At 44.6% G+C, this 25,155-nt stretch overlaps 1 protein-coding gene and 1 long non-coding RNA gene across 6 annotated transcripts in view; one reads left to right on the top strand and one right to left on the bottom strand.

The window, feature by feature from the left end:
• Nucleotides 1-25,155, bottom strand: part of MPHOSPH9 (M-phase phosphoprotein 9) — a 285,436-nt gene that overhangs the window by 32,789 nt on the left and 227,492 nt on the right. For all 5 annotated transcript variants that reach the window (XM_073586084.1, XM_073586083.1, XM_073586081.1 and 2 more), the window contains 4 exons: nucleotides 3,498-3,670; nucleotides 2,578-2,736; nucleotides 2,364-2,484; nucleotides 540-631 (listed from right to left, as the gene is read on the bottom strand). In XM_073586084.1, the coding sequence (XP_073442185.1) occupies nucleotides 540-631; nucleotides 2,364-2,484; nucleotides 2,578-2,736; nucleotides 3,498-3,670 (545 nt within the window). The remainder of the gene's footprint in view (nucleotides 1-539; nucleotides 632-2,363; nucleotides 2,485-2,577; nucleotides 2,737-3,497; nucleotides 3,671-25,155) is intronic.
• Nucleotides 4,714-25,155, top strand: part of LOC141098360 (uncharacterized) — a 60,377-nt gene continuing 39,935 nt past the window's right edge. Inside the window, exon 1 of the long non-coding RNA XR_012234215.1 lies at nucleotides 4,714-4,775. This is a non-coding gene — a long non-coding RNA (uncharacterized lncRNA). The remainder of the gene's footprint in view (nucleotides 4,776-25,155) is intronic.

The raw sequence follows: 25,155 nt of genomic DNA on the forward strand, positions 1-25,155 counted from the left end.
CGATCGCGTTTGATCGCGGTGTGCAAGGGGTTAATGTGTCGGGGGCGGTCCGTGACCGCCCCTGACACATTGTGCCGGGTGTCAGCTGTGATAATCAGCTGACACCCGGCCGCGATCAGCGGCGCTCACCACGTGGGCGCCGCTGATCGCGGTAGACGTACTATCCCGTCCCCGGTCATACGGGCCCGGGTACCGTGGACGGGATAGTACGTCTCATGTCAGGAAGGGGTTAAACACTGACTTAAGGGTAACTTTAGGCGCAACACGACCAAGGTTCACTCGGTGCTCTTGCTACATTGCAGCGCAATGCAAGTAAATTGGGGTGCATTGTGAACCTGGGTGTATGGCGACAAGCAGATCACAAGAAGTCGACCCTTGTTGGATTTTTTGCGACTTGCTTGTTGCAGTGCTATCTCATTCACTTGTATTGCGTTGCAATGTGGCAACAGCACCTAGCAAACCTTGGCTGCGCATCAAGTGTTGGGGCCAAAGTCGCAGTGTAGCCCTAGAATAACACAGACATGCTGCCATAAACTTACCTTCAGGGTGCTCCTCTGGGGACATGAACTGTAGTCTTTTTCTTGGACTCTGATTTTTAACTGGTGATGAATCCACCCAAGGCACATTAAACCTACAATAAAGTGTATTATGTCATTCATGTACAGTGGGTACGGAAAGTATTCAGACCCCTTTATATTTTTCACTCTTTGTTTCATTGCAGCCATTTGGTAAATTCAAAAAAGTTCATTTTTTTCTCTTTAATGTAAACTCTTCAACCCATCTTGTTGGAAAAAAACAGAAATGTACAAATTTTTGCAAATTTTTAAAAAAAAGAAAAACTGAAACATCACATGGTCATAAGTACTCAGACCCTTTGCTCAGACACTCATATGTAAGTCACATGCTGTCCATTTCCTTGTGAACCTCCTTGAGATGTTTTTACTCCTTCATTGGAGTCCAGCTGTGTTTAATTAAACTGATAGGACTTGATTTGTAAAGACACACACCTGTCTATATAAGACCTCACAGCTCACAGTGCAAGTCAGACCAAATGAGAATCATGAGGTCAAAGGAACTGGCCAAGGAGCTCAAGACAGAATTGTGGAAAGGCACAGATCTGGCCAAGGTTACAAAAGAATTTCTGCAGTACTCAAGGTTCCTAAGAGCAAAGTGACCTGCATAATCCTTAAATGGAAGAAGTTTGGGACCACCAGAAATCTTCCTAGACCTGGCCGCCAAACTGAGCAATCATGGGAGAAGAGCCTTGGTGAGAGAGGTAAAGAAGAACCCCAAGATCACTGTGGCTGAGCTCCACAGATACAGTAGGGAGATAGGAGAAAGATCCACAAAGTCAACCATCACTGCAGCCCTCCACCAGTCGGGCCTTTATGGCAGAGTAGCACGACGGAAGCCTCTCCTCAGTGCCAGACATATGAAAGCCCGCATAGAGTTTGCTAAAAAAAAAAAAAAAAACACACATGAAGAACTCCCAGACTATGAGAAATAAGATTCTCTGGTCTGATGAGACGAAGACAAAATTATCACCAAAAAGTTCTAAGCGGTATGTGTGGAGAAAACCAGGCACTGCTCATCACTTGCCCAATACAATCCCAACAGTAAACATGGTGGTGGCAGCATCATGCTATGGGGGAGTTTTCCAGCTGCAGGGACAGGACGACTGGTTGCAATTGAAGGAAGCATGATTGCTGCCTAGTACAGAGATATCCTGGATGATGAAAACCTCTTCCAGAGTGCTCTGGACCTCAGACTTGGCCGAAGGTTCACCTTCCAACAAGACAATGACCCTAAGCACACAGCTAAAATAACAAAGGAGTGGCTTCAGAACAACTCTGTGACCATTGTGCATCTCTGAAGAGACCTGAAAATGGATGTCCACCAACGTTCACCATACAACCTGACGGAACTGGCGAGGATCTGCAAGGAAGAATGGCAGAAGATCCCCAAATCCAGGTGTGAAAAACTTGTTGCATCATTCCCAAGAAGACTCACGGCTGTACTAGCTCAAAAGGGTGCTTCCACTCAATACTGAGCAAAGAGTCTGAATACTTATGACCATGTGATATTTCAGTTTTTCTTTTTTAATAAATTTGCAAAAATGTCTACAGTTCTGTTTTTTTCAGTCGAGATGGGGTGCAGAGTGTACATTAATGAGAAAAAATGAACTTTTTTGAATTTACCAAATGGCTGCAATGAAGAAAAGAGTGAAAAATTTAAAGGGGTCTGAATACTTTCTTTACCCACTGTAGGTTCTCAAAGACATGACTGAACACAATGAAGGTGCAGCCAAATTTGGAAAAACAAATTGTAAGTATCGAAAAACATCAAGTAAAAATAATCAATACCTCGTCACATTGTTCTCCTCACTACATAATAACTGGCTTAATCCTGGAGAGAGGTTTTCACTTGGAGAACGCTTAGGACTATATTTTACAGTTACTGCTGTTAACATCAATTCACGTTTTGCTGTAAAAGGAAAAGAAAACAAGGTCAGATTTTGGTGAAATTAGACATATTTTATTACAATGCACATTAGTCAAAAAAAAACATAACCCTTACTTGGTGTACTAACAGCCTTGCGATTTGATGGTGGAAGTGAAGATGATCGTGGCCCACATGGAGAGCTAGGCAGCCTCGGTCGTTCTTTACTTTTCTCTGGAGAACCACGAGGGGTATAACAGTCACTGATGCCCATCAGGTGCCTCTTGGAAGACAGTTCTGTAACATTTAATAGCAATAAATTTCATCTACTAAAACATTCAGTCCTTTCTGGATATTACAACTTCTTGCTTTAGCTTATCTAGGATGGTATGTTTGTCTAGGTCTAAGCCGACATTCACACATTTATGTATCACAGTCCGAGAACAGACCATGATTCATAGAGCAGTCACGGATCACCTGACCTTGACATCCTCATAGGCATATATGCGGCTGTAGAGTTTGGGTCAGAAGACCAGAGGCTGGTCAATGAGTCACGATCTGTGCTCTGACTTTGACTCATGGATGTGTGAAGGCAGCCCAATAATGGAGTGACCCATTATTGCTAAGCATAACTATGCAGACATGCCATTCAAGAATCTGGGAAAGCTAAGTGTAAAGTCTGTAATGATGGACATATTTACTGTCAGCAACATTTCATGCTGAACGTTGTAAGCCCTACCCTGGTAAATTCTGCACTGAGCTTCACTCTCCTAGCTTTCTTGTTTAACATGGACAGGCTTGTGATACAGTTTCTTTGCAGATTGTGAGCCCTCGCGGGCAGGGTCCTCTCTCCTCCTGTGTCAGTCGTGACTTGTATCATTTAAGATTACTGCACTTGTTCTTATTATGTATACCCCTCCTCACATGTAAAGCGCAATGGAATAAATGGCGCTATAATAATAAATATAATAATAATAATAATACTACCGCAATAAATAGGAGCCGACACAGACTTGTTATATGCTTGTATATGGAGTATGTTATCAGCATAGACTTACTATGAAAAGCACCATCTTTATTTGTAAAGGTGCTCCAAATTTTCATCTCCTTCTCTTCTTCATAATCTCTTAATGCCTTTAAAATAGGACTTTCCACACTACTGCGGATTTCGGTTTTAGGTTTAGATGCCAAGATATCATGCACAACATCCTTTTCTGGAGGAGAATTGTACCTTAATAAGATTTGAAAAATATCAGTCCTGGACTGTGCATTACACAACCGCATAAACAAAAATAATGTGTTGTAGCAATTTATCTTAATGTACCATTTTGGACCCAAATCTTCAGAATAAATGCAAAATGATCTAAAACATTCCCATGGGCAAAAGAAACAGCTTCTGTTCACATCTGCTGAAAGATACATTCAAACCCTCTGCTGCAAATACAGTCTCACCTGATTTGATGGGATGATCAGTGCTGCATGTGTTCTTCCCATTACAACAACTAACACCATGACAAAACCGAAATGTTCCCTATTGCAAGTCAATAGGTGTTCTTGGTATACTACATAATACTATGGAGTCAGCAAAGGATGGAGTCACTGATCATCCGTGTGCAGCCTGATTTTTAGGCACATCTCAAAAGGAAACCCAACATTTCATCAGCCAAGTACAGTAAATTCACAGCCAGAACCGTCAGAATAGAATAGATAGAATAGAATAAATAAATGTCCTGTAGATATTTAAAGAGGTTGTCCACTACTTTTTTACTGATGACCTATCCTTAGGATAGGTCATCAATATCTGATCGGCCGGGGTCCAACATCTGATACCCCTGCCTTTCAGCTGTTATCTGTGTAGACGGCAGCCAGAAGTACTCATTTGTGGAGCTGCTCAGTCTTCTGGTGGGGCCGCGATGTAAGTAACTCAGTAACTCAATAATGTCATAGCTTGTGAGACATGACCGGGAGTGACCTATGGTTGCAGTCCTGAATCAAAGCTGCTGACTCCCGCGAGACCTGGTGGCTCTGAACAGCGGTGACATCTGTAACTTCATCGCTCATCAGAACCGCCAAGTCTCATAGAGGACGTCACCACTCCATGACCGGGAGTGACTTATGAAGCATCATTCTCAGAACGACGCTCCAAGAGTTGCATTACTGAATCGCTGGACGTAATGGGAATTGCCATGGATAATGTTGGAGCTGCAGGAATTGTTTTAATATATTACTGAGTGAGGAAGAGTTTCTTGTTTTTATTTGTTTATCTCTCTCTTCCAGGTTCCCACTTATGGACTACTTTGGATTCGGTAGACTACATAGCAATTCCTGAACTGGAGGTTTGTTTTTTTAATAGATTGGTGAAAGAGGGTTAACCCTTTCGCGCCTGAGCCTGTTTTTGCCTTCGTGACCAGGCCAATTTTTTCAATTCTGACCAGTGTCACTTTATGAGGCCATAACTCTAGAACGCTTCAACGGATCCTGCTGATTCTGACATTGTTTTCTCATGACATATTGTACTTCAGGATAGTGGTAAAATTTCTTAGATATGAACTGCGCTTATATGTTAAAAAAATCGAAATTTGGCAAAAATTTTGAAAATTTTGCAATTTTCAAACTTTTAATTTTTATGCCCTTAAATCAGAGAGTGATATCGCACAAAATAGTTAATAAATAACATTTCCCACATGTCTACTTTACATCTGCACAATTTTGGAAACATAATTTTTTTTTTTTAGGAAGTTATAAGGGTTAAAAGTTGACCAGCGATTTCTCATTTTTACAACAAAATTTATAACACCATTTTTTTTTAGGGACCACCTCACATTTGAAGTGAGTTTGGGGGGTCAATATGACAGAAAATACCCAAAAGTGACACCATTCTAAAAACTGCACCTCTCAATGTACTCAAAACCACATTCAAGAAGTTTATTAACCCTTCAGGTGCTTCACATGAATGAATGGAATGTGGAAGGAAAAAATAAACATTTAACTTTTTTTCACAAACATTTTACTTCAGAACCATTTTTTTTATTTTCACAAGTGTAAAAACAGAAAATGAACCACAAAATTTTTTGTGCAATTTCTCCCAAATACACCGATACCCCGTATGTGGGGCTAAACCACTGTTTGAGCACACGGCAGAGCTCAGAAAGGAAGGAGTGCCGTTTGACTTTTTCAATGCAGAATTGGCTGGAATTGAGATAGGACGCCATGTCGCATTTGGAGAGCCCCTAATGTGCCTAAACAGTGGAAACCCCCACAAGTGACCCCATTTTGGAAACTAGACCCCTTAAAGAACTTATCTAGATGTGTCGTGAGCACTTTGAACCCCCAAGTGCTTCACAGAGGTTTATAACGTAGAGCCATGAAAATAAAAAATCATTTTTGTTCCACAAACATGATCTTTTAGCCCCCAATTTTTTATTTTCACAAGGGTAACAGGAGAAATTGGACCCCAAAAGTTGTTGTCCAATTTGTCCTGAGTACATTGGTACCACACGGTGGGGCTCGGAAGGGAAGTAGTGACGTTCTGGAATGCAGACTTTGATGGAATGGTCTGCGGGCGTCATATTGCATTTACAGAGCCCCTGATGTACCTAAACAGTGGAAACCCCCAATTCGAATTCCAACCCTAACCCCAACACACCCCCAACTCTAGCCCTAACCCTAGCCCTAACCCTAGCCCTAACCCTAGCCCTAACCCTAGCCCTAACCCTAGCTCTAACCCTAACCCTAGCCCTAACCCTAGCCCTAACCCTAGCCCTAACCCTAACCCTAGACTGCCTACCTGCTTTTTTTTTCTTTACTTTTTTTTTATTTTTGTGTTTTTTATTTTTTGTATTTTTGACTCATAGTAACGCCACTTCTCCTCTGATCTCACACTGGCAGATGATCAGAGGAGAAGCAGCGTTACTATGTGACAAGATCGCTGCCCGGCACATAGTAACGCCACTTCTCCTCTGATCTCACACTGACAGATGAGCAGAGGTGAAGCAGCGTTACTGTGTGACAAGATCGCTGCCTGACACAGCTGTGCCAGGCAGCGATCAGCTGTGCCAGGCAGCGATCTAGTCACACTGTAACGCTGCTTCACCTCTGCTCATCTGTCAGCATGAGCTCAGAGGAGAAGTCGCGTTATAATGAGGGAGATCGCCGGGAAACAAGCAGCTTTCCCAGCGAGCTCTCTCATTGGCTGCTGTGACGCGACGTCATCAGGACCTGAACCAATCAGGTCTCGATGACGTCGGGGGTCCCAGCATGCATTGTGCACTGGGATCCCCGCGTTATAAGGTATGAGGGGGTCCCGGGGGGCACAAAACCGCCGACAGTAGATAAACGTCGGCGCTGCACAAAGCCCAGCAAGCGCCAACGTTTATCTACTGTGGGCGGTCGCGAAGAGGTTAAAGTCAGGGGGTGTTTTTTCAAATGCAATTTTGGTGTGTGTTTTTTTCTTTTACCTTACTGGGTTAGTAATGGGGGTGTCTGATAGACGCCTCTCCAATACTAACCGCTGGGCTTCATGCCAGCAGACATTACAAAGCTGACATCAACCCCATAAAAACCATTGCCCCAATTGACACCGCACCAAAGCAATCAGGAAGGGCCAAGCCAAGCACCAGAATTGGCGCATTTCATGTGATGCACCAATTCTGAGGGCTGTATGCTTGCATTTTTAGGCTGGGGAGGGTCCAATAACCAAGCACCTTGTCAGCCTGATAATATAAGCCTGCAGCTGACTGCTTTACCTTGGCTAGTTATGAAAAATATAGGGGGATCACACGTAATTTTTTTAAATTACTTATTTAATATGTTAAATAATGCTAAACACCCTTTAGTGCCACATGAAAAAAATTAATGTCTATAGGATTTCTATATATTCTCTCTCTTTATTCTATTATCAATTCTATATCTGTATCAGACATTGCTTTATTAGTTTGAAAACTAGCTTTAAAGTTGTTGTCTGGAAAAAATTGACAGCCCCCCAAGGAAGCCCACCCGAAATGTGCGTTGGGGCTGCCAGCATCAGACCCTGTGTGGAGACTATGGGTAAGACCTTCATTTCAATGGCTATAGCCACATATAATAATAATAATAATACATTTTATTTCTATAGCGCTGACATATTCCGCAGCACTTTACATTTCAGAGGGGATTTGTACAGACAATAGACATTACAGCATAACAATAATCACATAGATTATAACAAATACCAAGAGGAATGAGGGCCCTGCTCGCAAGCTTACAGTCTATGAGGAAAGAGGTAGACAGGAAAGGTGGGTGGTAACAATTGCCCTGATTGTTTGGACCAGCCATAATGTTAAGTGTGTAACAGTACAGACACAGAGGGCTAATGGACGCATAAAGCATGTGGGAACATGATGCGGGGAACCTGGTTATGGTAAAACTTTTGACTGTGCAACCCAGGGATAGATTAGGTTAATGTGTTGAGGCTGTAGGCCAGTCTGAATAAATGCGTTTGGGGACTAATCGTATTGACCTGGGAAGTGCATTCCAAAGAATTGGCGCAGCACGTGTAGTCTTGGAGATGGGAGTGGGAGGTTCTGATTATTGAGTATGCTAACCTCAGGTCATCAGCAGAACGGAGGGCGTGGGTAGGGTGGTATACTGAAACAAGGGAGGAGATGTAGGGTGGTGCTGAGCCATGGAGGGCTTTGTGGGTGAGGGTAATAAGTTTATACTGAATTCTGGATTGGATGGGTAGTCAGTGTAATGACTGGCACAAGGTAAAGGCATCGGTGTAACGATTGGTGAGGAATATGATCCTGGCTGCAGTATTCTAGACAGATTAGAGAGGGGAGAATTTGGTAAGAGGGAGACCGATTAGAAGAGAGTTACAATAGTCGAGACGAGAATGAATAAGAGAAACAGTAAGAGTTTTTGCGGAGTCAATAAACTGCCTGATCACTGGTGCGCTCTCTACCTGTGCGCTCTCTACCTGTGACTCCTAATATTAGTCTCTGAGTTACTATTACTGAGCTTGGACTTTGGATATTCATTTTGTCTGTTGAGGCTTTAAATATTTGAGACACACTGTGAGGGCACAGGAAGAGTGATATGAATGATATGAAGCACTGGCACTTTACATGTAAAGCTGATATTTCCTTCAGTTTCCCATCCACTTTACAGTATATGTTTGGGTCTGTGTGCTTTTTGCACCTTTGTTCCACACTGTCAATCTTTGTTACTTTCATTGTACCTTTATTTATACACCGTTGTTTTAAATTGTGTTTAATAAAACAGGATTTTTGGTTGCATACCGTAAAATCTGTTTCTCGGAGCCTTCATTGGGGGACACAGGAATCATGGGTGTATGCTGCTGCCACTAGGAGGCTGACACTATGCCCAAAAACTGGCACTAGGTTAATCAGTTACTGAGAAAGCATTAGGAGAAGCAACAAGATAAAGAGAAACAAAGCAGACAACTCAAACTGTAATAATATAACACAGTAAAAGGAGCTGATAAACATAGTAGGGTGCTGTGTCCCCCCAATGAAGGCTCCGAGAAACAGATTTTACGGTAAGCAACCAAAACTCTTGTTTTCTCTATCGCCTCATTGGGGGACACAGGAACCATATGACGTCCCAAACCAGTCCCTGGGGAGGGAACAGGAGAAACTCCGTTCGGAGAACTCACCACTGCCGCCAGCAAGATCCTTCTACCTAGGCTGGCGTCCGCCGAAGAATAGATATGGACCCTATAAAATTTGGCGAACGTGTGAATCGAAGACCAGGTTGCCGCTTTGCAAAGTTGCAGGGCGGATGCCATATGGTGACAGAAAGGACAGAGAGACCTCTCTGAGAGGTTCAAAGAGAGAACTAAGGGCCTCCAGGACTAGAATGAGGTCCCAGGGGTCCACGGGTGTCTGGTACGGGGGAGCCGCATGCGCTAACCTTGAAGAAAAGTTCTGACCTGAGAACGGGAGGATACATTTTTTCTGGAAAAGAATAAAAAGTGCTGACACCTGGCCCTTTAGCGAACTAAGAGCAAGACCAATGTCAAGTCCTGCCTGGAGAAATGCCAAAATGGAAGGGAGAGAAAAGGACATGGGTGGAATGTGATTAGACTGAAATAGGCTTCCCAAGTCCTAAATAGACCCTTGGAAGAGAACGGTTTCCTAGCCTGGATCATGGTGTGAATCACCCGATCTGAAAACCCGGACGCTATCAAAACCGCGGCTTCAACAGCCACACCGTTAATTTGAGCGACCAAGAATTCTGGTGGCAGATTGGTCCTTGGGACAAAAGATCCGGTCTGTCTGGAAGCCTCCATGGATGGTCTGCGAGAAGATTGACAATCTCTGCGAACCAAGACCTTCCTGGCCAATCTGGTGCAATCAGAATGACCGGCACCCCTTCCGCCTTGATCTTCTTCAACAGCCTGGGAAAATGGGGGAAGGGAGGAAGCAGATAGGGAAGAGGAAACTGTGACGAAGGAATCACCAGAGCATCGGCGCACACCGCGAGAGGATCACGGGACCTGGAAATGAACAGTGAAACCTTCCTGTTCAGCCAAGACGCCATGAGGTCCCCATCAAAGGCAAGTCTGATGGAAGACTTCCTGATGCAGGGACCACTCTCCGGCCGCGAGACCCTCGCAACATTAGAAAGTCGGTGGACCAATTGTCCACGCCAGGGATATGCACTGCAGATATTGCCGAAACCGTTGCCTCTGCCCAGAGAAGAATCTTGGATACCTCGGCCATCACAAAGGGCTCCGAGTCTATCCTTGGTGATTGACATATGCCACCGCCTTGGCACTGTCCGTCTGAACTTGGATTGGCAGACCTTTGAGAAGCCTTTCCCAGTGACGCAAGGACAGAAGAATGGCCCGTATCTCGAGGACATTGATCGGCAGAGAGGATTCCTCTGCTGACCAACGTCCCTGGACAGTCACGTTGCGAAAGACCGCACCTTAGCCGAGAAGGCTGGCGTCCGTCGTCACCACCTGCCAGTGAATGGGAAGAAATGACCGATCCTGGAAGATGAGAGGGGATGACAGCCAGCAATTGAGAGATCCTTTGACTTGGGAAGAGAGAAGAATCGGACGATCCAGAGAGAGAGCAAATTTATTCCACTGAGATAGGAAGGCCTGCTGAAGTGGTCTTGAATGGAATTGCACAAAAGGAATTGCTTCCGACGCTGCCACCATCCTTTCCAGGACCGTCATGGCAGAGCGGAAAGATGGAAGCCGAGGGCCCTGCAGAGAACTCCCTGCTGGAGGATTGCGCTTTTCTCTTTGGGAAGAAAAACCCTTGTCTGGTGGGTGTTGAATAGAATGCCTAGAAAAATGAGGCGCTGAGTCGGAACAAGGCAAGACTTTGCTCTATTGACTGGTCATTTGAAACAGGACAGGGTGTCGAGAATGATAGCCAGACTTTCCTGGGCCTGAGAAAAAGACGGAGCCTTGATGAGGATGTCGTTGAGGTATGGGATGAGCACTAGGCCTCTGATCCGTAGAATGGCCATTAATGCTTCCATGATTTTTGTGAAAACCCTGGGAGCAGTTGCGAGCCCGAGTGGCAGGGCGATGAACTGAAAATGGTCCTGCTGCACTGCAAAACACAGGAATCTCTAATGCTGTGAGAAGATAGAGACATGGAGATAGGCGTCCTGGATGTCTATGGAGCACAGGAACTCCTGCGCCTCCATGGAAGCAATTACGGAACAAAAGGGACTCCATCCTGAAGTGTCGCAGTCGGACCCTTTTGTTCAGTAACTTTAGATCCAGGATGGGTTGAACCGCATCGTCCTTTTTGAGCACCACAAAATGAAATCTATTAGAGGGCGTGGCTATCAGGGCTGTGGAGTCGGAGTCGGAGTCGTGGAGTCGGAGTTAGTTTTGGTTGGAGTCGGAGTTGGTAGAAATGTACCGACTCCAGCTTTAAAAAAAATGTATTAATATTTCATAATTGAACTTTCATGAATTTTATAAATGTTACTCAAATATATATGTTCTATCAAACTATGAACAACAGTGATAAGCAGTTCTGCTGGAGATAGAGACATTTCTTACTTCTTGTGTGTCACTGTTCTCCACTGCCCTTATCTAATCTTATACTTGGTTAACCTCATGCTGCCCCAACCCCCCCTACTTACAATGTAAGAAACTGAAAGTGAAAATGTGTTGCAAATTCTTAGTAGTAAAGCTCCTCCTCTAGACTAGCTCATACCAGGTGTGCGTCTTCCAAGCATCTCACAGCTGCCTGCTACTCAGAAGAGGAAGACTGTAAGAAGTATTATCCTTTCAACAAACTTTGCATCAGTTAACTGTGAATACATGAGGAATAATAACAGTATTACTGACCACTATATCAGTTGTACGACCTGGCAATAATTTTGTACAATTGTTTTTAGGAAAAACAATTGTCATTTGGATTGTGAATGCAGAATTAAAAACCTGAGAATGTCAAAGAAGCATCACATTAAATCAGCTGTATTTGAACATTTCACCATCACTCAAGATAGAAAACATTATGTCTGTCAGTGTATGACAAATGATCCAGACGAAAACAAATGCTGTGAAGCCAAGATGAGTGCATATTCAGGCAAAGATAAAAATGCTCCTACCAGAGCTTCTAATCTAAAGAGACATTTACAGCGCTTTCATCCAGAAGTACTGAAAGCAGTGGATGAGAAAGACTGCATCCAAACCAATGAACCAGTGCCCAGCTCTTCCAGACAAACAAAGGAGCAGAGAACTTTGCAGCCATCAGTTGCAAGATATTTTGTCAGTGACAAAGTTACTGTGACAATGACAGTAGATACATTTAAAAACCAGATCATAGAGCTTGTTGTAAAGGATAGTGTGCCTATTTCATTATTTTCACGACCAGCTTTTGTGTGTCTGAATGGGGAAATGGCCCGCAAGCTTGGTGTTTCTCTGGAGAGAGAGAGTATTAGAAAATTAGTAATCAAAGAAGCTTTTAAACAAAAGGAAGAACTTAAAAAAAACTCTCAAGGGACTCTTTCTGTTTCTTAAAATGGATGCCTGCACACGTCACAGAGTGAACTATTTTGCCATCAATGTCCGATTTGTTTGTGACAAAAATGAAATAGTTACCAAGACATTGGCAGTAAAAGACACCAAAGCTCATCACACCAGTGAGTTTCTCCAGGTCTTGGTGGAAAAGGTTCTGCAAGACTATGAACTTAAAAAAGAGCAAGTTCTTTCTGTCGTAACTGACAATGCTTCAAATATGATAAGTACTATTAAGCTAATGAATGAGAGTAATGATGGTGACCAGCAGCTAGAAGAACATTCTGGGTCCACAGACACAGAAATGTTTGAAATAGAGGAACACAGTATTGTAACTGAGGAGCAAACTGAAGTTGCTTCAGATGAACAGCAACATGATAGTTTAGATGATCTTGTTGAAACTGTGTCAATATGTTCTTTCATTCATCACATGCGCTGTGTTGTGCATACGCTACAGCTGGCTATAAGAGACAGTCTGCAAGAAAGACATGCTGCTGCACTGATTGGCAAGGTGAGAAAATTGGCTACTGTTGCCAGAACCCCTAAAGTTGACTCGATTTTGAAGAGACGTGCTGGAAAAGGGGCAATTATTGATCAAGCCACACGATGGGGCAGTACTTATCCGCCTTATATCTCCTCTCTCATCTCTGTCTATCGCCCTACACGTGCCCTCCGTTCTACAAATGACCTAAGACTAACATCCCCCGTAATCCGAACCTCTCACCTCCGCCTCCAAGACTTCTCTCGTGCTGCTCCAGCTCTCTGGAATGCACTTCCCCAGGCGATCAGACTGATACCTAGCCCTGACCTATTCAAGCGCGCTTTGAAAACCCATCTCTTCAAACAAGCCTACCACATCAACTACCCAGCAAGCTAACTTTGCCCTGTTCCCTCCTTCCAAATATTATTCTGAATCTGCACCCTACTATTCATCTGTCTCCACACCCTTCATGCACATGATAACTGCACTTGATACTTGTCTATTGCACTTAAACACACGGGCTGATGACCGGATCATGCAGCTTTATATGAAAATCCCTATTATAATTGCCAGACCTGAATTAACAAGCATTTTTCACCTACTGTGTCCCCCCATTTCCTTGTAGATTGTAAGCTTGCGAGCAGGGACCTCACTCCTAATGTCACTGTTTGAATTGTCTTAACTTGTATTGAATTTATTGTCTGTACATGTCCCCGCTTAATTGTAAAGTGCTGCGGAATATGTTGGCGCTATATAAATAAAAATTATTATTATTATTATTATTACTTACTTACTTAATGATTCAGCGCTTGGTTGAACTGAAAACCTTTCTTGTAGACATGGCTAACCCTCAACTGACGCTAAATGAAAGTCAGTGGAATCAGGTGACTCAGGCTAGTTTCACACTTGCTTTTTTTTGCAGCGCGTTTTTCCCGCAAAAAAACGCATTGAAAAGACGCATACAAAAGCATACAACTGCTGCGTTTTTTTCAAGCATTTTTATGAGCATGCATGAAAAAAACGCAGCGTTTTTATGCGTTTTTAGTGCGTTTTTACCGCGTTTGCGTTTTTTTCCAACATTAGGTGGCCCCTCACACTAACCCAAACCATGACTTTACTAACCCTAACCCTGACCCTAACCCTAACCCTGACCCTAACCCTTAACCAAACCATACTTAACCCTAACCCAAACCCTAAACCCTAACTAACCCTAACCCTAACCCTGACCCTAACCCTGACCCTTAACCAAACCATACTTAACCCTAACCCAAACCCTAAACCCTAACTAACCCTAACCTTAACCCTGACCCTAACCCTAACCCTAACTAACCCTAACCCTAACCCTTAACCAAACCATACTTAACCCTAACCCAAACCCTAACTAACCTTAACCCTAACCCTAACTCTAACCCTGACCCTAACCCTTAACCAAACCATACTTAACCCTAACCCTGACCCTAACCCTTAACCAAACCATACTTAACCCTAACCCTGACCCTAACCCCAACCCTAACCCTGACCCTGACCCTAACCCTAACCCTAAACCCCCTTAACTAACCCTAACTCTAACCCAAACCCCTAAATTCCATGGTTAACAAAAAAAAACGCATGTGCAAAAAAACGCATACATGAGCATGCCAGTGCGCATGTATGCGCATCCATAGGCTATAATGGCCATTTTTAGCGCAAAACGTGCGCATACGTGCGCATGCGCTTTTTTGCAGGGCCAAAAAATGCAACATGCTGCGTCTGGAAAATACAAACGCACACCCCAAAAAAACGCAGCGCATGAAAATCGCATACGTGCGCTTACCAGCGCGCAGGTATGCGCACCCATGTTAAATATAGGGGAAAAAACGCATGCGCACGTATGCGTTTTTTTCCAGCGCAAAAAAACGCAAATGTGAAACCAGCCTCAGCTGGAAAAATTGCTAGAGCACCCATGTACAGTGACTAAAAAATTACAAGCAGAGGACTTAACTCCAGGTATTTTCTTAAAGGAGTGGAAGAACCTGATGTTTTGCCTGTCCCAAAAAGGAGGGTTAATTGCAAGTGGCATTGCTACATCAATGAAACGGAGAGAGGAGCTACTATTACAAAATAACATTCTTTTGGCAGCTGTTTATGTAGACCCAATGCATCGGATTCTTCTAGATGATCAACAGCTAAGTAAAGGAAAAGAAGCTCTGTTTGAAATAGCAGTAAGGATGAAAGGGTTGCAGAACAGTCAGGAGGAACAAGAAGAATTTGGTCGTCCTGCCACATCTTCACCCTCATCATCAACTGATGAAGAATTTAATTTCGAAAAATATTTGGATCACAAGGACCGTGCAAAGCGTTCCCACATAGAAGAGTCATCCCCATCAAGGAACACAGCCAGTACATTTCAGCAGAATTTTTCATGTGCACTAAAAGAAATTGAGAAATTTGACCGTTCATCAAAAATAACAGTGCAACAAGCGATTCCTCTGTATCCTGACATTGTCAGAGATGTTGCCCGAGTGGTTACTGCTTTGCCACCAATACAAGTTAGTGTAGAGAGGTTGTTCTCTGCTCTCAAAATAATTAGATCAGATTTGAGGGCATCCATGAAGGAGGATCTGACAGAGGCAATACTTTTTCTGAGGACAAATTTATAGATTTCTTCTTATTAACTGCATAAAAGTGTTTATTGCATATTTACTTACAGTTTAGAAAAGTTTATAAAAGTTATTTGCTATATTCTAATTGTATTCTAATAAATGTAGTTTTTGCTCTAAGTGGTCTGATTACTTATATGATGGTGAGAAACTGAATAAGCACGATGTTTAATATTTTACAACAGTAAATTTGTTGTTATGAATTGGCCATTTATGAAGGAGTCGGAGCCGGAGCCGGAGTCGGAGTCTGATAAAATCCAGGAGTCGGAGTCGCAACTGTGGCTTACCGACTCCACAGCCCTGGTGGCTATGCAGCGGTGAGAGAAGGACGCACCCTGCTGGAGCTCCCATTACTCCTCAAAATATCCTGCACTTACCACCTGCATTGAGCACAGGACGTGGCAGCGCTTGGTGCCCGCTGGGGTCCCGGGAGCTCTGAGGAGAGGCGCAGTGCGGCTCCGGTGAGCGGGAGCCTTGGGGGACGGGGGTGGACAGCGGGGCCTGTGGGGGCCGGTGGCCATCTTGGATGCGCGCTATATCAGAGGGAGCGCGGCGTCCAGTCTCCAGCGCTGCAGGGGCAGCGATCCACATCCTGCAGGATCCAAGAGGAGTGCGGTGAGTGCCCTGAGAGACGGGCCCTGCATGATTCCCTCATCCCCAACTGAACTGCTGGCCTGCTAATACCGTTACACTGCTCCCCCTCCCATTGCTACTATCTCTGAGGGTGGATGTCCCTCCCCCTCCCCCCCTGCCATAGGAGCCTTGGTGACATTTTGCCTACATTCATACAGACTCTGCTCCCAGGCTGCAATTAATGAGTGTGACCCTATTGCGCATATATAACTGCTACGGGAAGATTTACAGACTGAACAACTTCAGCTATACCGGGGTACTTCACGGCCCTTAATCATAAACCGATCTAAGGGATCAATGGCAGCAGAAAAATTGAAGGAATTTGCCAGGCCCGACCCTTCAGAGAGTACACGTACTCTACGAAACGCTCCCCCACAATCTCAGCGTAAAAATCGTCCCTTAGGGAATGGAGAGGAGGTCGAACAGGAAGAAATGACTCTTAAACAAGCATCTGAACAGCTGATGCAGGCTATCTCCCTCACTAGGACATCCCCGACGGAAAAAATAGAGGATGTCTACACTGAGGTGGGGAGACTCCGTCACGACATGCAGGCCATGAGGGGGCGCATCACGGAGGTGGAGGCGAGAGTGTCCCAGGTGGAAGACACCATTACGCCAATGGAGGCTAAGTTAACTAAAGTGGCGGGATCTACGAACGCCTGGAGGCAAAAGGCAGACGACCTAGAAAACAGAATGCGGAGAAATAACATCCGTATCATCGGTCTGCCTGAACGCTCTGAAGGTCAGCATCCTGAGCAATTCTTAGAAGGCTGGCTTAAGGCCTCTTTGGGAGATGAATTCTCCTCGGTGTTCGCCATTGAGAGAGCCCACAGGGTTCCCACCAAGCCTTTGCCTCCGGGAGCCCCACCTAGACCCTTCCTGGCACGTCTCCTCAACTGTAAAGACAGGGACGCCATTCTGCGCCTCGCGCGACAAGAGTCCTATCAAGTTCGACAATGCTGTGATCTCAATCTTCCCGGATTTCTCCATGGAACTCCAGAAACAACGTGCGCAATTCATTGACATCAAAAAGCGGCTCAGGGAAAAGAACATTGTATTCTCCATGGTTCATCCGGCTCGGCTTCGGGTTGTCCACGGGGGGCTCCTCCGTGTTTTTCACGGATCCGGCGGAGGCTACCGAGTGGCTGCGGTCCCATAAAGGATCTCCTGCGAAGGAATCCTAGAGGGTATACTTCATCTGGATCCTTTTACTGCAGGCCTAGTCGGAGCTCTCCTGGCGGGCATCCAGACATCTACAATACCGGACACTACGTTTAGTTATGGTATCCCCTTGTTTGTTTTCTGATAGTAACATAGGAGCAAAGTCCCGCTCCTCTAAGTCTATATTTTGTTTTTTCTTTAAAAGCTTTAGTTTAACTTTAAGTGTTATTTAGGTAGAAGTTGCAGCCAATGGAAATCTTGCTATTTATGTGGTGTCTCTAAGTTCTACTTAGGCGCCGACACGCAACATGTTCAGATAAGTGGAGATGGGTTCTGATTTAATATGCATGACATGGAATGTGAGGGGTATCAAGACCCCCCGAAAAAAGGTTAAAGTATTTTCACAAATTAGGCATTATCGCCCCCACATTGTGGCTCTGGTCGAAACACATTTGACCAGAGATACAGCTCGGACTGTACAAAAACCATGGGTTCAGTGGTCTATACACGCATTTCACACTAGCTACTCCAGTGGGGTCTCTATTAATACACAAGGACGTTAGATGGGAGGTCCGGGAGGCCCGGAGAGATTCTGAAGGACGCTTCGTATTTGTGTATGCACTGATCAACTCTAAGAAATATGTTATTTTGTGTGTTTATAATCCCCCTCCAGCGGGTACGTCAATTCTCCAGAAAGCATTGAGTTTTGCTTTGAATTACCCAGATGCGGATGTCATTTGCATGGGAGACTTTAATTTAGTGATGAATAATAGGCTGGACAGATTGAGACTAGATGACAGGACACAGGGTGGGACCCTGGCAGCAGCGTACTTGAGGGGCTGCCTATCTTCTACGATCTCCTACATCAAAAAATAGAGTAACGATTGAAAGATTCAGAGGCCGCTTATGTATCTGATCAAACTAGTGGTAATAGAGTGGAGTGGTAGACGGCCCAAAGATTATATACTCAACATATAGACTCCAAGTCCAAACGTAAATTATTTTTTACTCGCCAATCCTACTTTGAACTAGGGAACCAGTCTAGTAAATTTCTGGCCTATTTGGTGCGGCAGCACAATACAACTAACACAATATTACAGATCCGCAGCTCAGATGGTACAATGGTGTCCTCGACAGAAGAAATAATGGGATGTTTCCATGATTATTATAGCTCAAAAAATGATATTGATAGCCGGGGATGTCTAGACTAGACTATTTATCAGATATAACGCTTCCCACACTAAGTGCCTCTCAGTGGGCCTTTATGGACCCTGAGTTCACTCTGGAAGAGATAGAAGATGCCATGAGAGATATGGCCTCTGGGAAAGCCCCTGGGCCAGATGGGTTTCCTATTGAGCTGTATAGGAAATACCGGGAGATTTTGGCGCCACTTTTGTTGTCAGTGCTTCGGGGGATTTGGGGGGGGGGGTCATGCCGGAGTCTTTCTATGAAGCTAATATAATAGTACTTAAGAAAGAAGGGAGGGACCCTCTGGACTGTGGATCTTATCGCCCCATATCTTCAGTAAATGTGGATTACAAGAGCGCACTATGTGAGAGGACGTGCAGTGGAGCTCTCCTGCCACAGTCTCCCTTACTAAGGATACCTGAGGCGCCGCCGAACGCTGAAATCGCTCCAAGGAGTGTGCAGAGATCCGGGGAGTAGCAGTGAGTGGAGGACGGTCTGGTGGAGAGGAGTCCTGTACGAGGATGACGCGCAGGAGACAGAAGGAGCTTGCAGCGTCGGGAAGCGCTCAGGCCCATGATGGCGCCGAGGCTGCAGAGGAGGCGGCAAGGGAGAGCGCGGCATATCAAAGACGGATGGAGGTGATCGCTCGGCTGGAACGCTTTGCGAGGTCAGAGGAGGCTGCTAATGAGGGGTCAGCGGCTGAAGGTGAGAGACCTGACAACGCAGATCCCTGGGAAACAGCAGGAAGGAGGGGGCCAGCCACAGAGTGGTGGGGAGGGACGGAGATCCCCTGTTGTGGCTGCACGAGCTGCCCAGCTTGAACAGCCGGACACATTAGATATAGCAGAGCCGACGCTCAAAGATATATTTTCTGTGGTAATTTACAACAAGTCTGCCCTTGCGGCTTTGAACAGTCGTGTGGATGATTTAAAGGGAGAGATGGCTGCGATTAATGCTACAGTGCGCAAAGTTGAACAGAGAATGGAAGTGGTGGAAGAACGGGTGGGAAGCGCTGAAGACCAGGTTAATGAACTGTTGAAAAGGGAAAAAAAATATGTGCAGCGTATAGCTGAACTGGAATTTAAAACCGATGATCTGGAGAACCGCTCCCGTAGGAGCAACCTGAGGATTGTGGGGGTACCAGAAAAGGCGGAAGGAAATAACCCCACTGAGTACATTGAGTCATGGCTGAAAAATACTGTAGGTGGGGATGGTCTCATTAAAATGTTCTCCGTTGAAAGAGCACATCGTGTGCCCACTAGACCCCTGCCCCCAGGATCAGCCCCAAGAGTCATCTTGGCCAAAGTTCTGAACTATCGGGACTGGGATACTCTGCTGCGGAAAGCCAGGTCCTGTGCGGAACTCACCATAGATGGCAATCGCATCTCTATCTACCCAGACTATTCTGCAGCGGTTCAAAAGCTCCGGATGACGTTTGGAGAAGTTAAAAGACGACTAAGAGACATGGATGTGCGCTATTCAATGATCTACCCAGCTAAGCTGAGAGTTGTGGCTTTGGATCGAGTGCACTTTTTTCAAAATCCAGAGGAGGCGACACTCTGGCTTGACTCTAACATGAAAAATACTAGAGCGGGACAGTCCCGTTGAAGCATACTCTGAGTGATGTTGAAACAGTGACTAACTGTGATTTAGTTTGAATTTGATAAGTTAATGGTCATCTCTGAGATGAAGTAATACCATGTTGGTATACGTGGGTTGTGTTCGGCGGCGCAACGCTTATTGCAGTTTGATAAATGTGGACGGGAGAGTAGTTGGAGTGCAGAGCTTGTATTGTTAGGCTGTAAAAACTCCCTTCTTGATCTCAAATAGAGAGGGAGAGAGAATTCTTTTCAACTTAAATGTTGTGGGAGACAATTAATCTTTCGGGAGGGGGATGGGGGGGGAAGGATGAGAGTTATTTCAGTTGGAAGGTTGAGACAGGGGGTAGAGGCGGGAAGGGGGGGGGGGGGGAGGACCGAGATTTCAGGTGTAACGTGTCAAATGTTTGGTATTGCAACATATCATGGGGGGTAGAATTAAAATTCTAAGTTGGAATGTTAGGGGTCTCGCTAACGTTTCAAAACGGGCCGCAATTTTACAATATCTGCTGAAGCTGAGGCCCTCAGTGATTTGCCTCCAAGAAACACATCTGGTAAAAGACAAAGTAGCTATGTTACAAAAAAGGTGGGTGAGGAAGGCTTATCACTCAACGTACTCAGCCTATGCTAGCGGAGTGTCGGTGTTGATCCACACTTCTACTCCATATGAAGTGGAGGCTATAATAGACAAGGATGGGCCGTACGTGTTTATTGTATGTAGGATATTGAATAGATTATTATGTATTGTGTCTTTGTATATCCCTCCACCATTTTCTGGAAAAAAGATACAGGAAATTCTGGACTTATCCGGGAAATGGACTGGGGTCCCGTTGCTTGTAATAGGTGATGTGAATAATATTGCAAATGATCATTGGGATAAGAGTAAACATGCGGGGAGCAGAGAGGGAGGGAATGTGACACCTTTTGGAAACTACATGAGGGAAATTGGTTGGATAGACTTGTGGAGAGTTCGGAATATGGAGAACTACACTTACTCGTGCTACTCGGCGACGTATGGATCCCAGTCTCGCATTGATGTGGCTTTGGGAAATGAGGGGATGGATAACTTGGTACAGGAAGTGGAATATGTGCCCAGAGTCCTATCGGATCATTGTCCACTGGTGATATCTTTACAATTGGGAGAACGGGGGAGGTTGACAGGTATGGGATGGAAAATTCATCGCTTTTGGTTACGGTTGCTGGATATTGTAAAGATAGGAGAGGAACTGGGAGAATTCTTTAGGATAAACGAAGGTAGTGCAGAGGGTCATGTAGTCTGGGATACTATGAAGGCGTTTTTGAGAGGGATTTTATTTAGAGAAGTGTCTCGATATAAGACTAGGTCTCAAAATCTTGACAAAGCAGTGATGGAGGAATTAAGGGCGGCTGAGGAAGCATTGGGTGCGCAGCGTACTAAAGCTACGCAGACCCGCATGAGAGTGGCCCAGTTGGAAGTTAATAAACTTCACATCCGTAAGGCAGAGAGACGGCGGGCATTTCAGAACGAGGCATTCTATGCGGAGGGTGAAAAAGTGGGACACCTGCTCTCAGTGATAGCTTCGGCACAACGGGAATCCTCACATGTATATGCAATTAAAAATAAGGAAGGTAATGTGGTTACACAGGGGGATCAAATTTTGGATGCATTTAAACAATTTTACAGTGAGCTATACTCCTCAAAGATACAAAAAAGGTCAAGAGGAGTTGGACAGGTATCTGAGGGCGATTAGGCTTCCTAGATTAGGGGAGGAAGACAGAGAATGGATGGATAGGCCGCTTGCAGCGGAGGAGTTGAGGGTGGCACTGGCAGACTTGGCGGGAAATAAGGCCCCGGGGGCGGACGGCATTCCGGCAGAGGTGTATAAAATTTTTAAGGAAGAAGTAATAACTAAATTGGAGAAGGTATTTAATGAGTCGTTGGAGAGGGGAATATTACCTGCATCTATGAGAGAGGCCATTGTGGTGGTCATTCCTAAAGCTGATAAGGACCCATTGAATCCGGAGTCTTACAGACCAATTTCACTCCTTACAGCAGATGTAAAGATTCTGGCGAAGGCCTTGGCCAACAGACTGACCCACGTGATTGATAAAGTAATCCACCCAGATCAATCGGGATTTATGCCCAATAAATCTACAGCAATCAATTTAAGGAGGCTATATTTAAATATGCAAATTCCAGCCGAAAATGCTGGAAAGAGAGTAGTAGTGTCTTTGGATGCCCATAAGGCCTTTGATTGTGTAGAATGGAAGTACTTGTGGTCGGTTTTGAAGGGCCTTGGGTTCAGGCCCAAGTTTATATCGTGGGTTGGGTTGCTATACTCCTCTCCAACGGCAAAAATTAGAGTGAATAATGAATTATCTGATAGTTTCTCATTACATAGGGGTACGAGGCAGGGATGCCCGTTGTCTCCGTTGCTGTTTGCCCTCGCCGTGGAGCCTCTGGCCACTAAAATAAGGGATGCAGAAGTGATAAAAGGATTTGTTTATGGAGTGAAGGAGGAGAGGGTGTCTTTGTATGCCGACGATATTTTGTTATTTTTGGAGGACTCAGGGGAGAATTTGGATAACGCGGTGGCATTAATTGAGGAATTCGGGGAATTTTCCAGACTCAAAATCAATTGGGACAAATCGTGCATAATGCCGATTGATGAGGTAGATAGGGATATGGGGGAGGTGGGAAGGTCAGCAAAATTGAAGGTGGTTTCGGGATTTAAATATTTGGGATACAAATCGCCCTTCCGTTGACTAGGTTTGAAGAACTTAATCTAAGCCCTTTGCTACAAAAAATTCGTTCCAAAATATCAGCGTGGAATAAATTACATCTTTCAGTAATTGAAAGGGTGAACCTTTTAAAAATGATTGTGCTGCCACATCTTTTATATGTACTGCATAATTCTCCAATTTGGATCTCGCAGAGTAGGTTCCACAAAATTAAATCGCTGTTTGGCGAACTAATATGGGGGGGGGGGGGGGGGGGGAAGCCCACGGTTTAAACAAGAAACTTTGCAGAGGCCAAAGGAGGAAGGAGGTTTGGCGCTTCCCAACCCCTGGGTCTATTTTTTATCAGAACAATGCCAGCATATTGGAGGATGGGGGGTGGACACGGGACAGGGACAGTCGCCTAGTAGTTTGAGATATTTGTTTGGAAAATGGCCTCTGGGAGAGAGTTTGGAAGGGGGACAGTTTTTAAAATTAGGCTCTCGGTTTCCTACTGTTCTCCTAATTCATAAGGTATGGGAAAAAGTTAAACAGATAAGGGGTGTCACGGGCTTTACCAAATACCCTCCTGTATGGGATAATATAAAATTTGCAAGAATTCGAGCAAATGGAAGGATTTGGGCCCTGGAGAGAGGCAGGAATCAGTAGGTTGGGACAGCTAATGGATCAGGGGAGACTTAAATCATTTGTGGAGCTGCAAACAGAATTCCAGTTACCGCATTCAAATTTGTTTCATTATAAAAGAATTCAGCATGCGTATCGGTCGCAATGTCGGAGAAAACTTATTGAGATCCAGTTTGATATCACGCTGGCCTCCATTTTGGAGAACAGCGTGACAAAGGGGGCAATCTCAGAAGTGTATAGAGATTTATTATTCACTTTTCTAGTCAAACATCCCATCAAGTCTTGAGTGAAATGGGAAGCTGAATTGGGAGAGATAAATGATGATAGATGGGAATCTATTTTAGAATATGTGCCTAAGATCTCTATGAGCGAACCTGGGAGGATGTCTCAGCTATACGTAATTCATAGAGCTTACAGAACTCCCGATAGACTGTTCAAGATGGGTTTGAGGTCCGATTCCGAGTGTCCATGATGTTCGCAGGAACGGGCAGACATGCTGCACATGCTGTGGCATTGCCCTAGATTGTCTACGTACTGGACAGTTGTTTTGAGTCGGATTGAATTGATAAATAGGTGTGCAATCCCCAGAGACCCTTTGGTCTGTATATTAGGCTATGTGGAAGAATTAGTAGCGGTATCCATGGTCAAACTGGCGATTGCTAGACTGTTGTTCATTGCAAGGAAGTTGATCGCTCGGTTCTGGATCAGAGAAGAGCCTCCGACTAGACGAGACTTTCTTACGCAGGTGGAGCATATACGAGTAATTTCATTGGAAAAAAGTATTTATACTAAGAGAAATAAACTCGATGTATTTCATAAGATATGGCAGCCATGGGTAGAATGGAGTTAGATTTGTGGGGAGAATGCAATATGATATAGATGATGTGCATAATAAACAATTATATATGGACGTGGGAAAGAGTACCGGAATAGAAATGAGGAAGACACTGAAAGGGTCTCGGAGGGGGGGGGATAGGGGGGGGGGGAAAAGGGGGGGGTTTGTTCCTAAAAAAAAAAAAAATATGATTATATGTGAACAACTGCTTGATGTCATATATGTTATAATTGTTATCATTTAATAAAAATTTATCTGATTAAAAAAAAAAAATGTGGATTACAAAATTTTTACGAAGATTTTGGCTACTAGGCTGAATTCAATTATTTTGGAACTAATACATCCAGATCAGACTGGCTTTATGCCTGGGAAAAGCACCTCCATTAATATCAGACGGGTTCAATCAGTGGTTCAATATAGTTCCCTGATGCCGGACAATAGGTGGGCATTGGCGTTGTTGGACGCAGCTAAGGCCTTTGACTCTCCTGAGTGGCCTTTCCTCCACGCATGCCTGCAGAAATACGGTTTTGGAGATAGGTTTTTAAATTGGTCAATACATTGTATATGAAACCTAAAGCCTGTGTTGTTGTAAATGGTTCCACTTCCGTGTCCTTCTCTCTGCACAGGGGGACTCGTCAAGGGTGTCCCCTCTCCCCGGCCCTCTTTGCTCTTGCAATAGAGGCTGTGGCAATTCGCATGAGAACTTCTCCTAATATTATAAGTATAAAGATATGGGTAGACACCATATGCCTATATGCCGACGATATGATAATATTCATGGATGGGGCGGAGGAGACGCTGACAGGAGTGATTGCCACTATAAACGAATTCAGTAGATATTC

Source organism: Dendrobates tinctorius, unplaced genomic scaffold (genome assembly GCF_039654945.1).
Source record: "Dendrobates tinctorius isolate UK_male_01 unplaced genomic scaffold, ASM3965494v1 ptg000090l, whole genome shotgun sequence".
Taxonomy (NCBI): domain Eukaryota; kingdom Metazoa; phylum Chordata; class Amphibia; order Anura; family Dendrobatidae; genus Dendrobates; species Dendrobates tinctorius.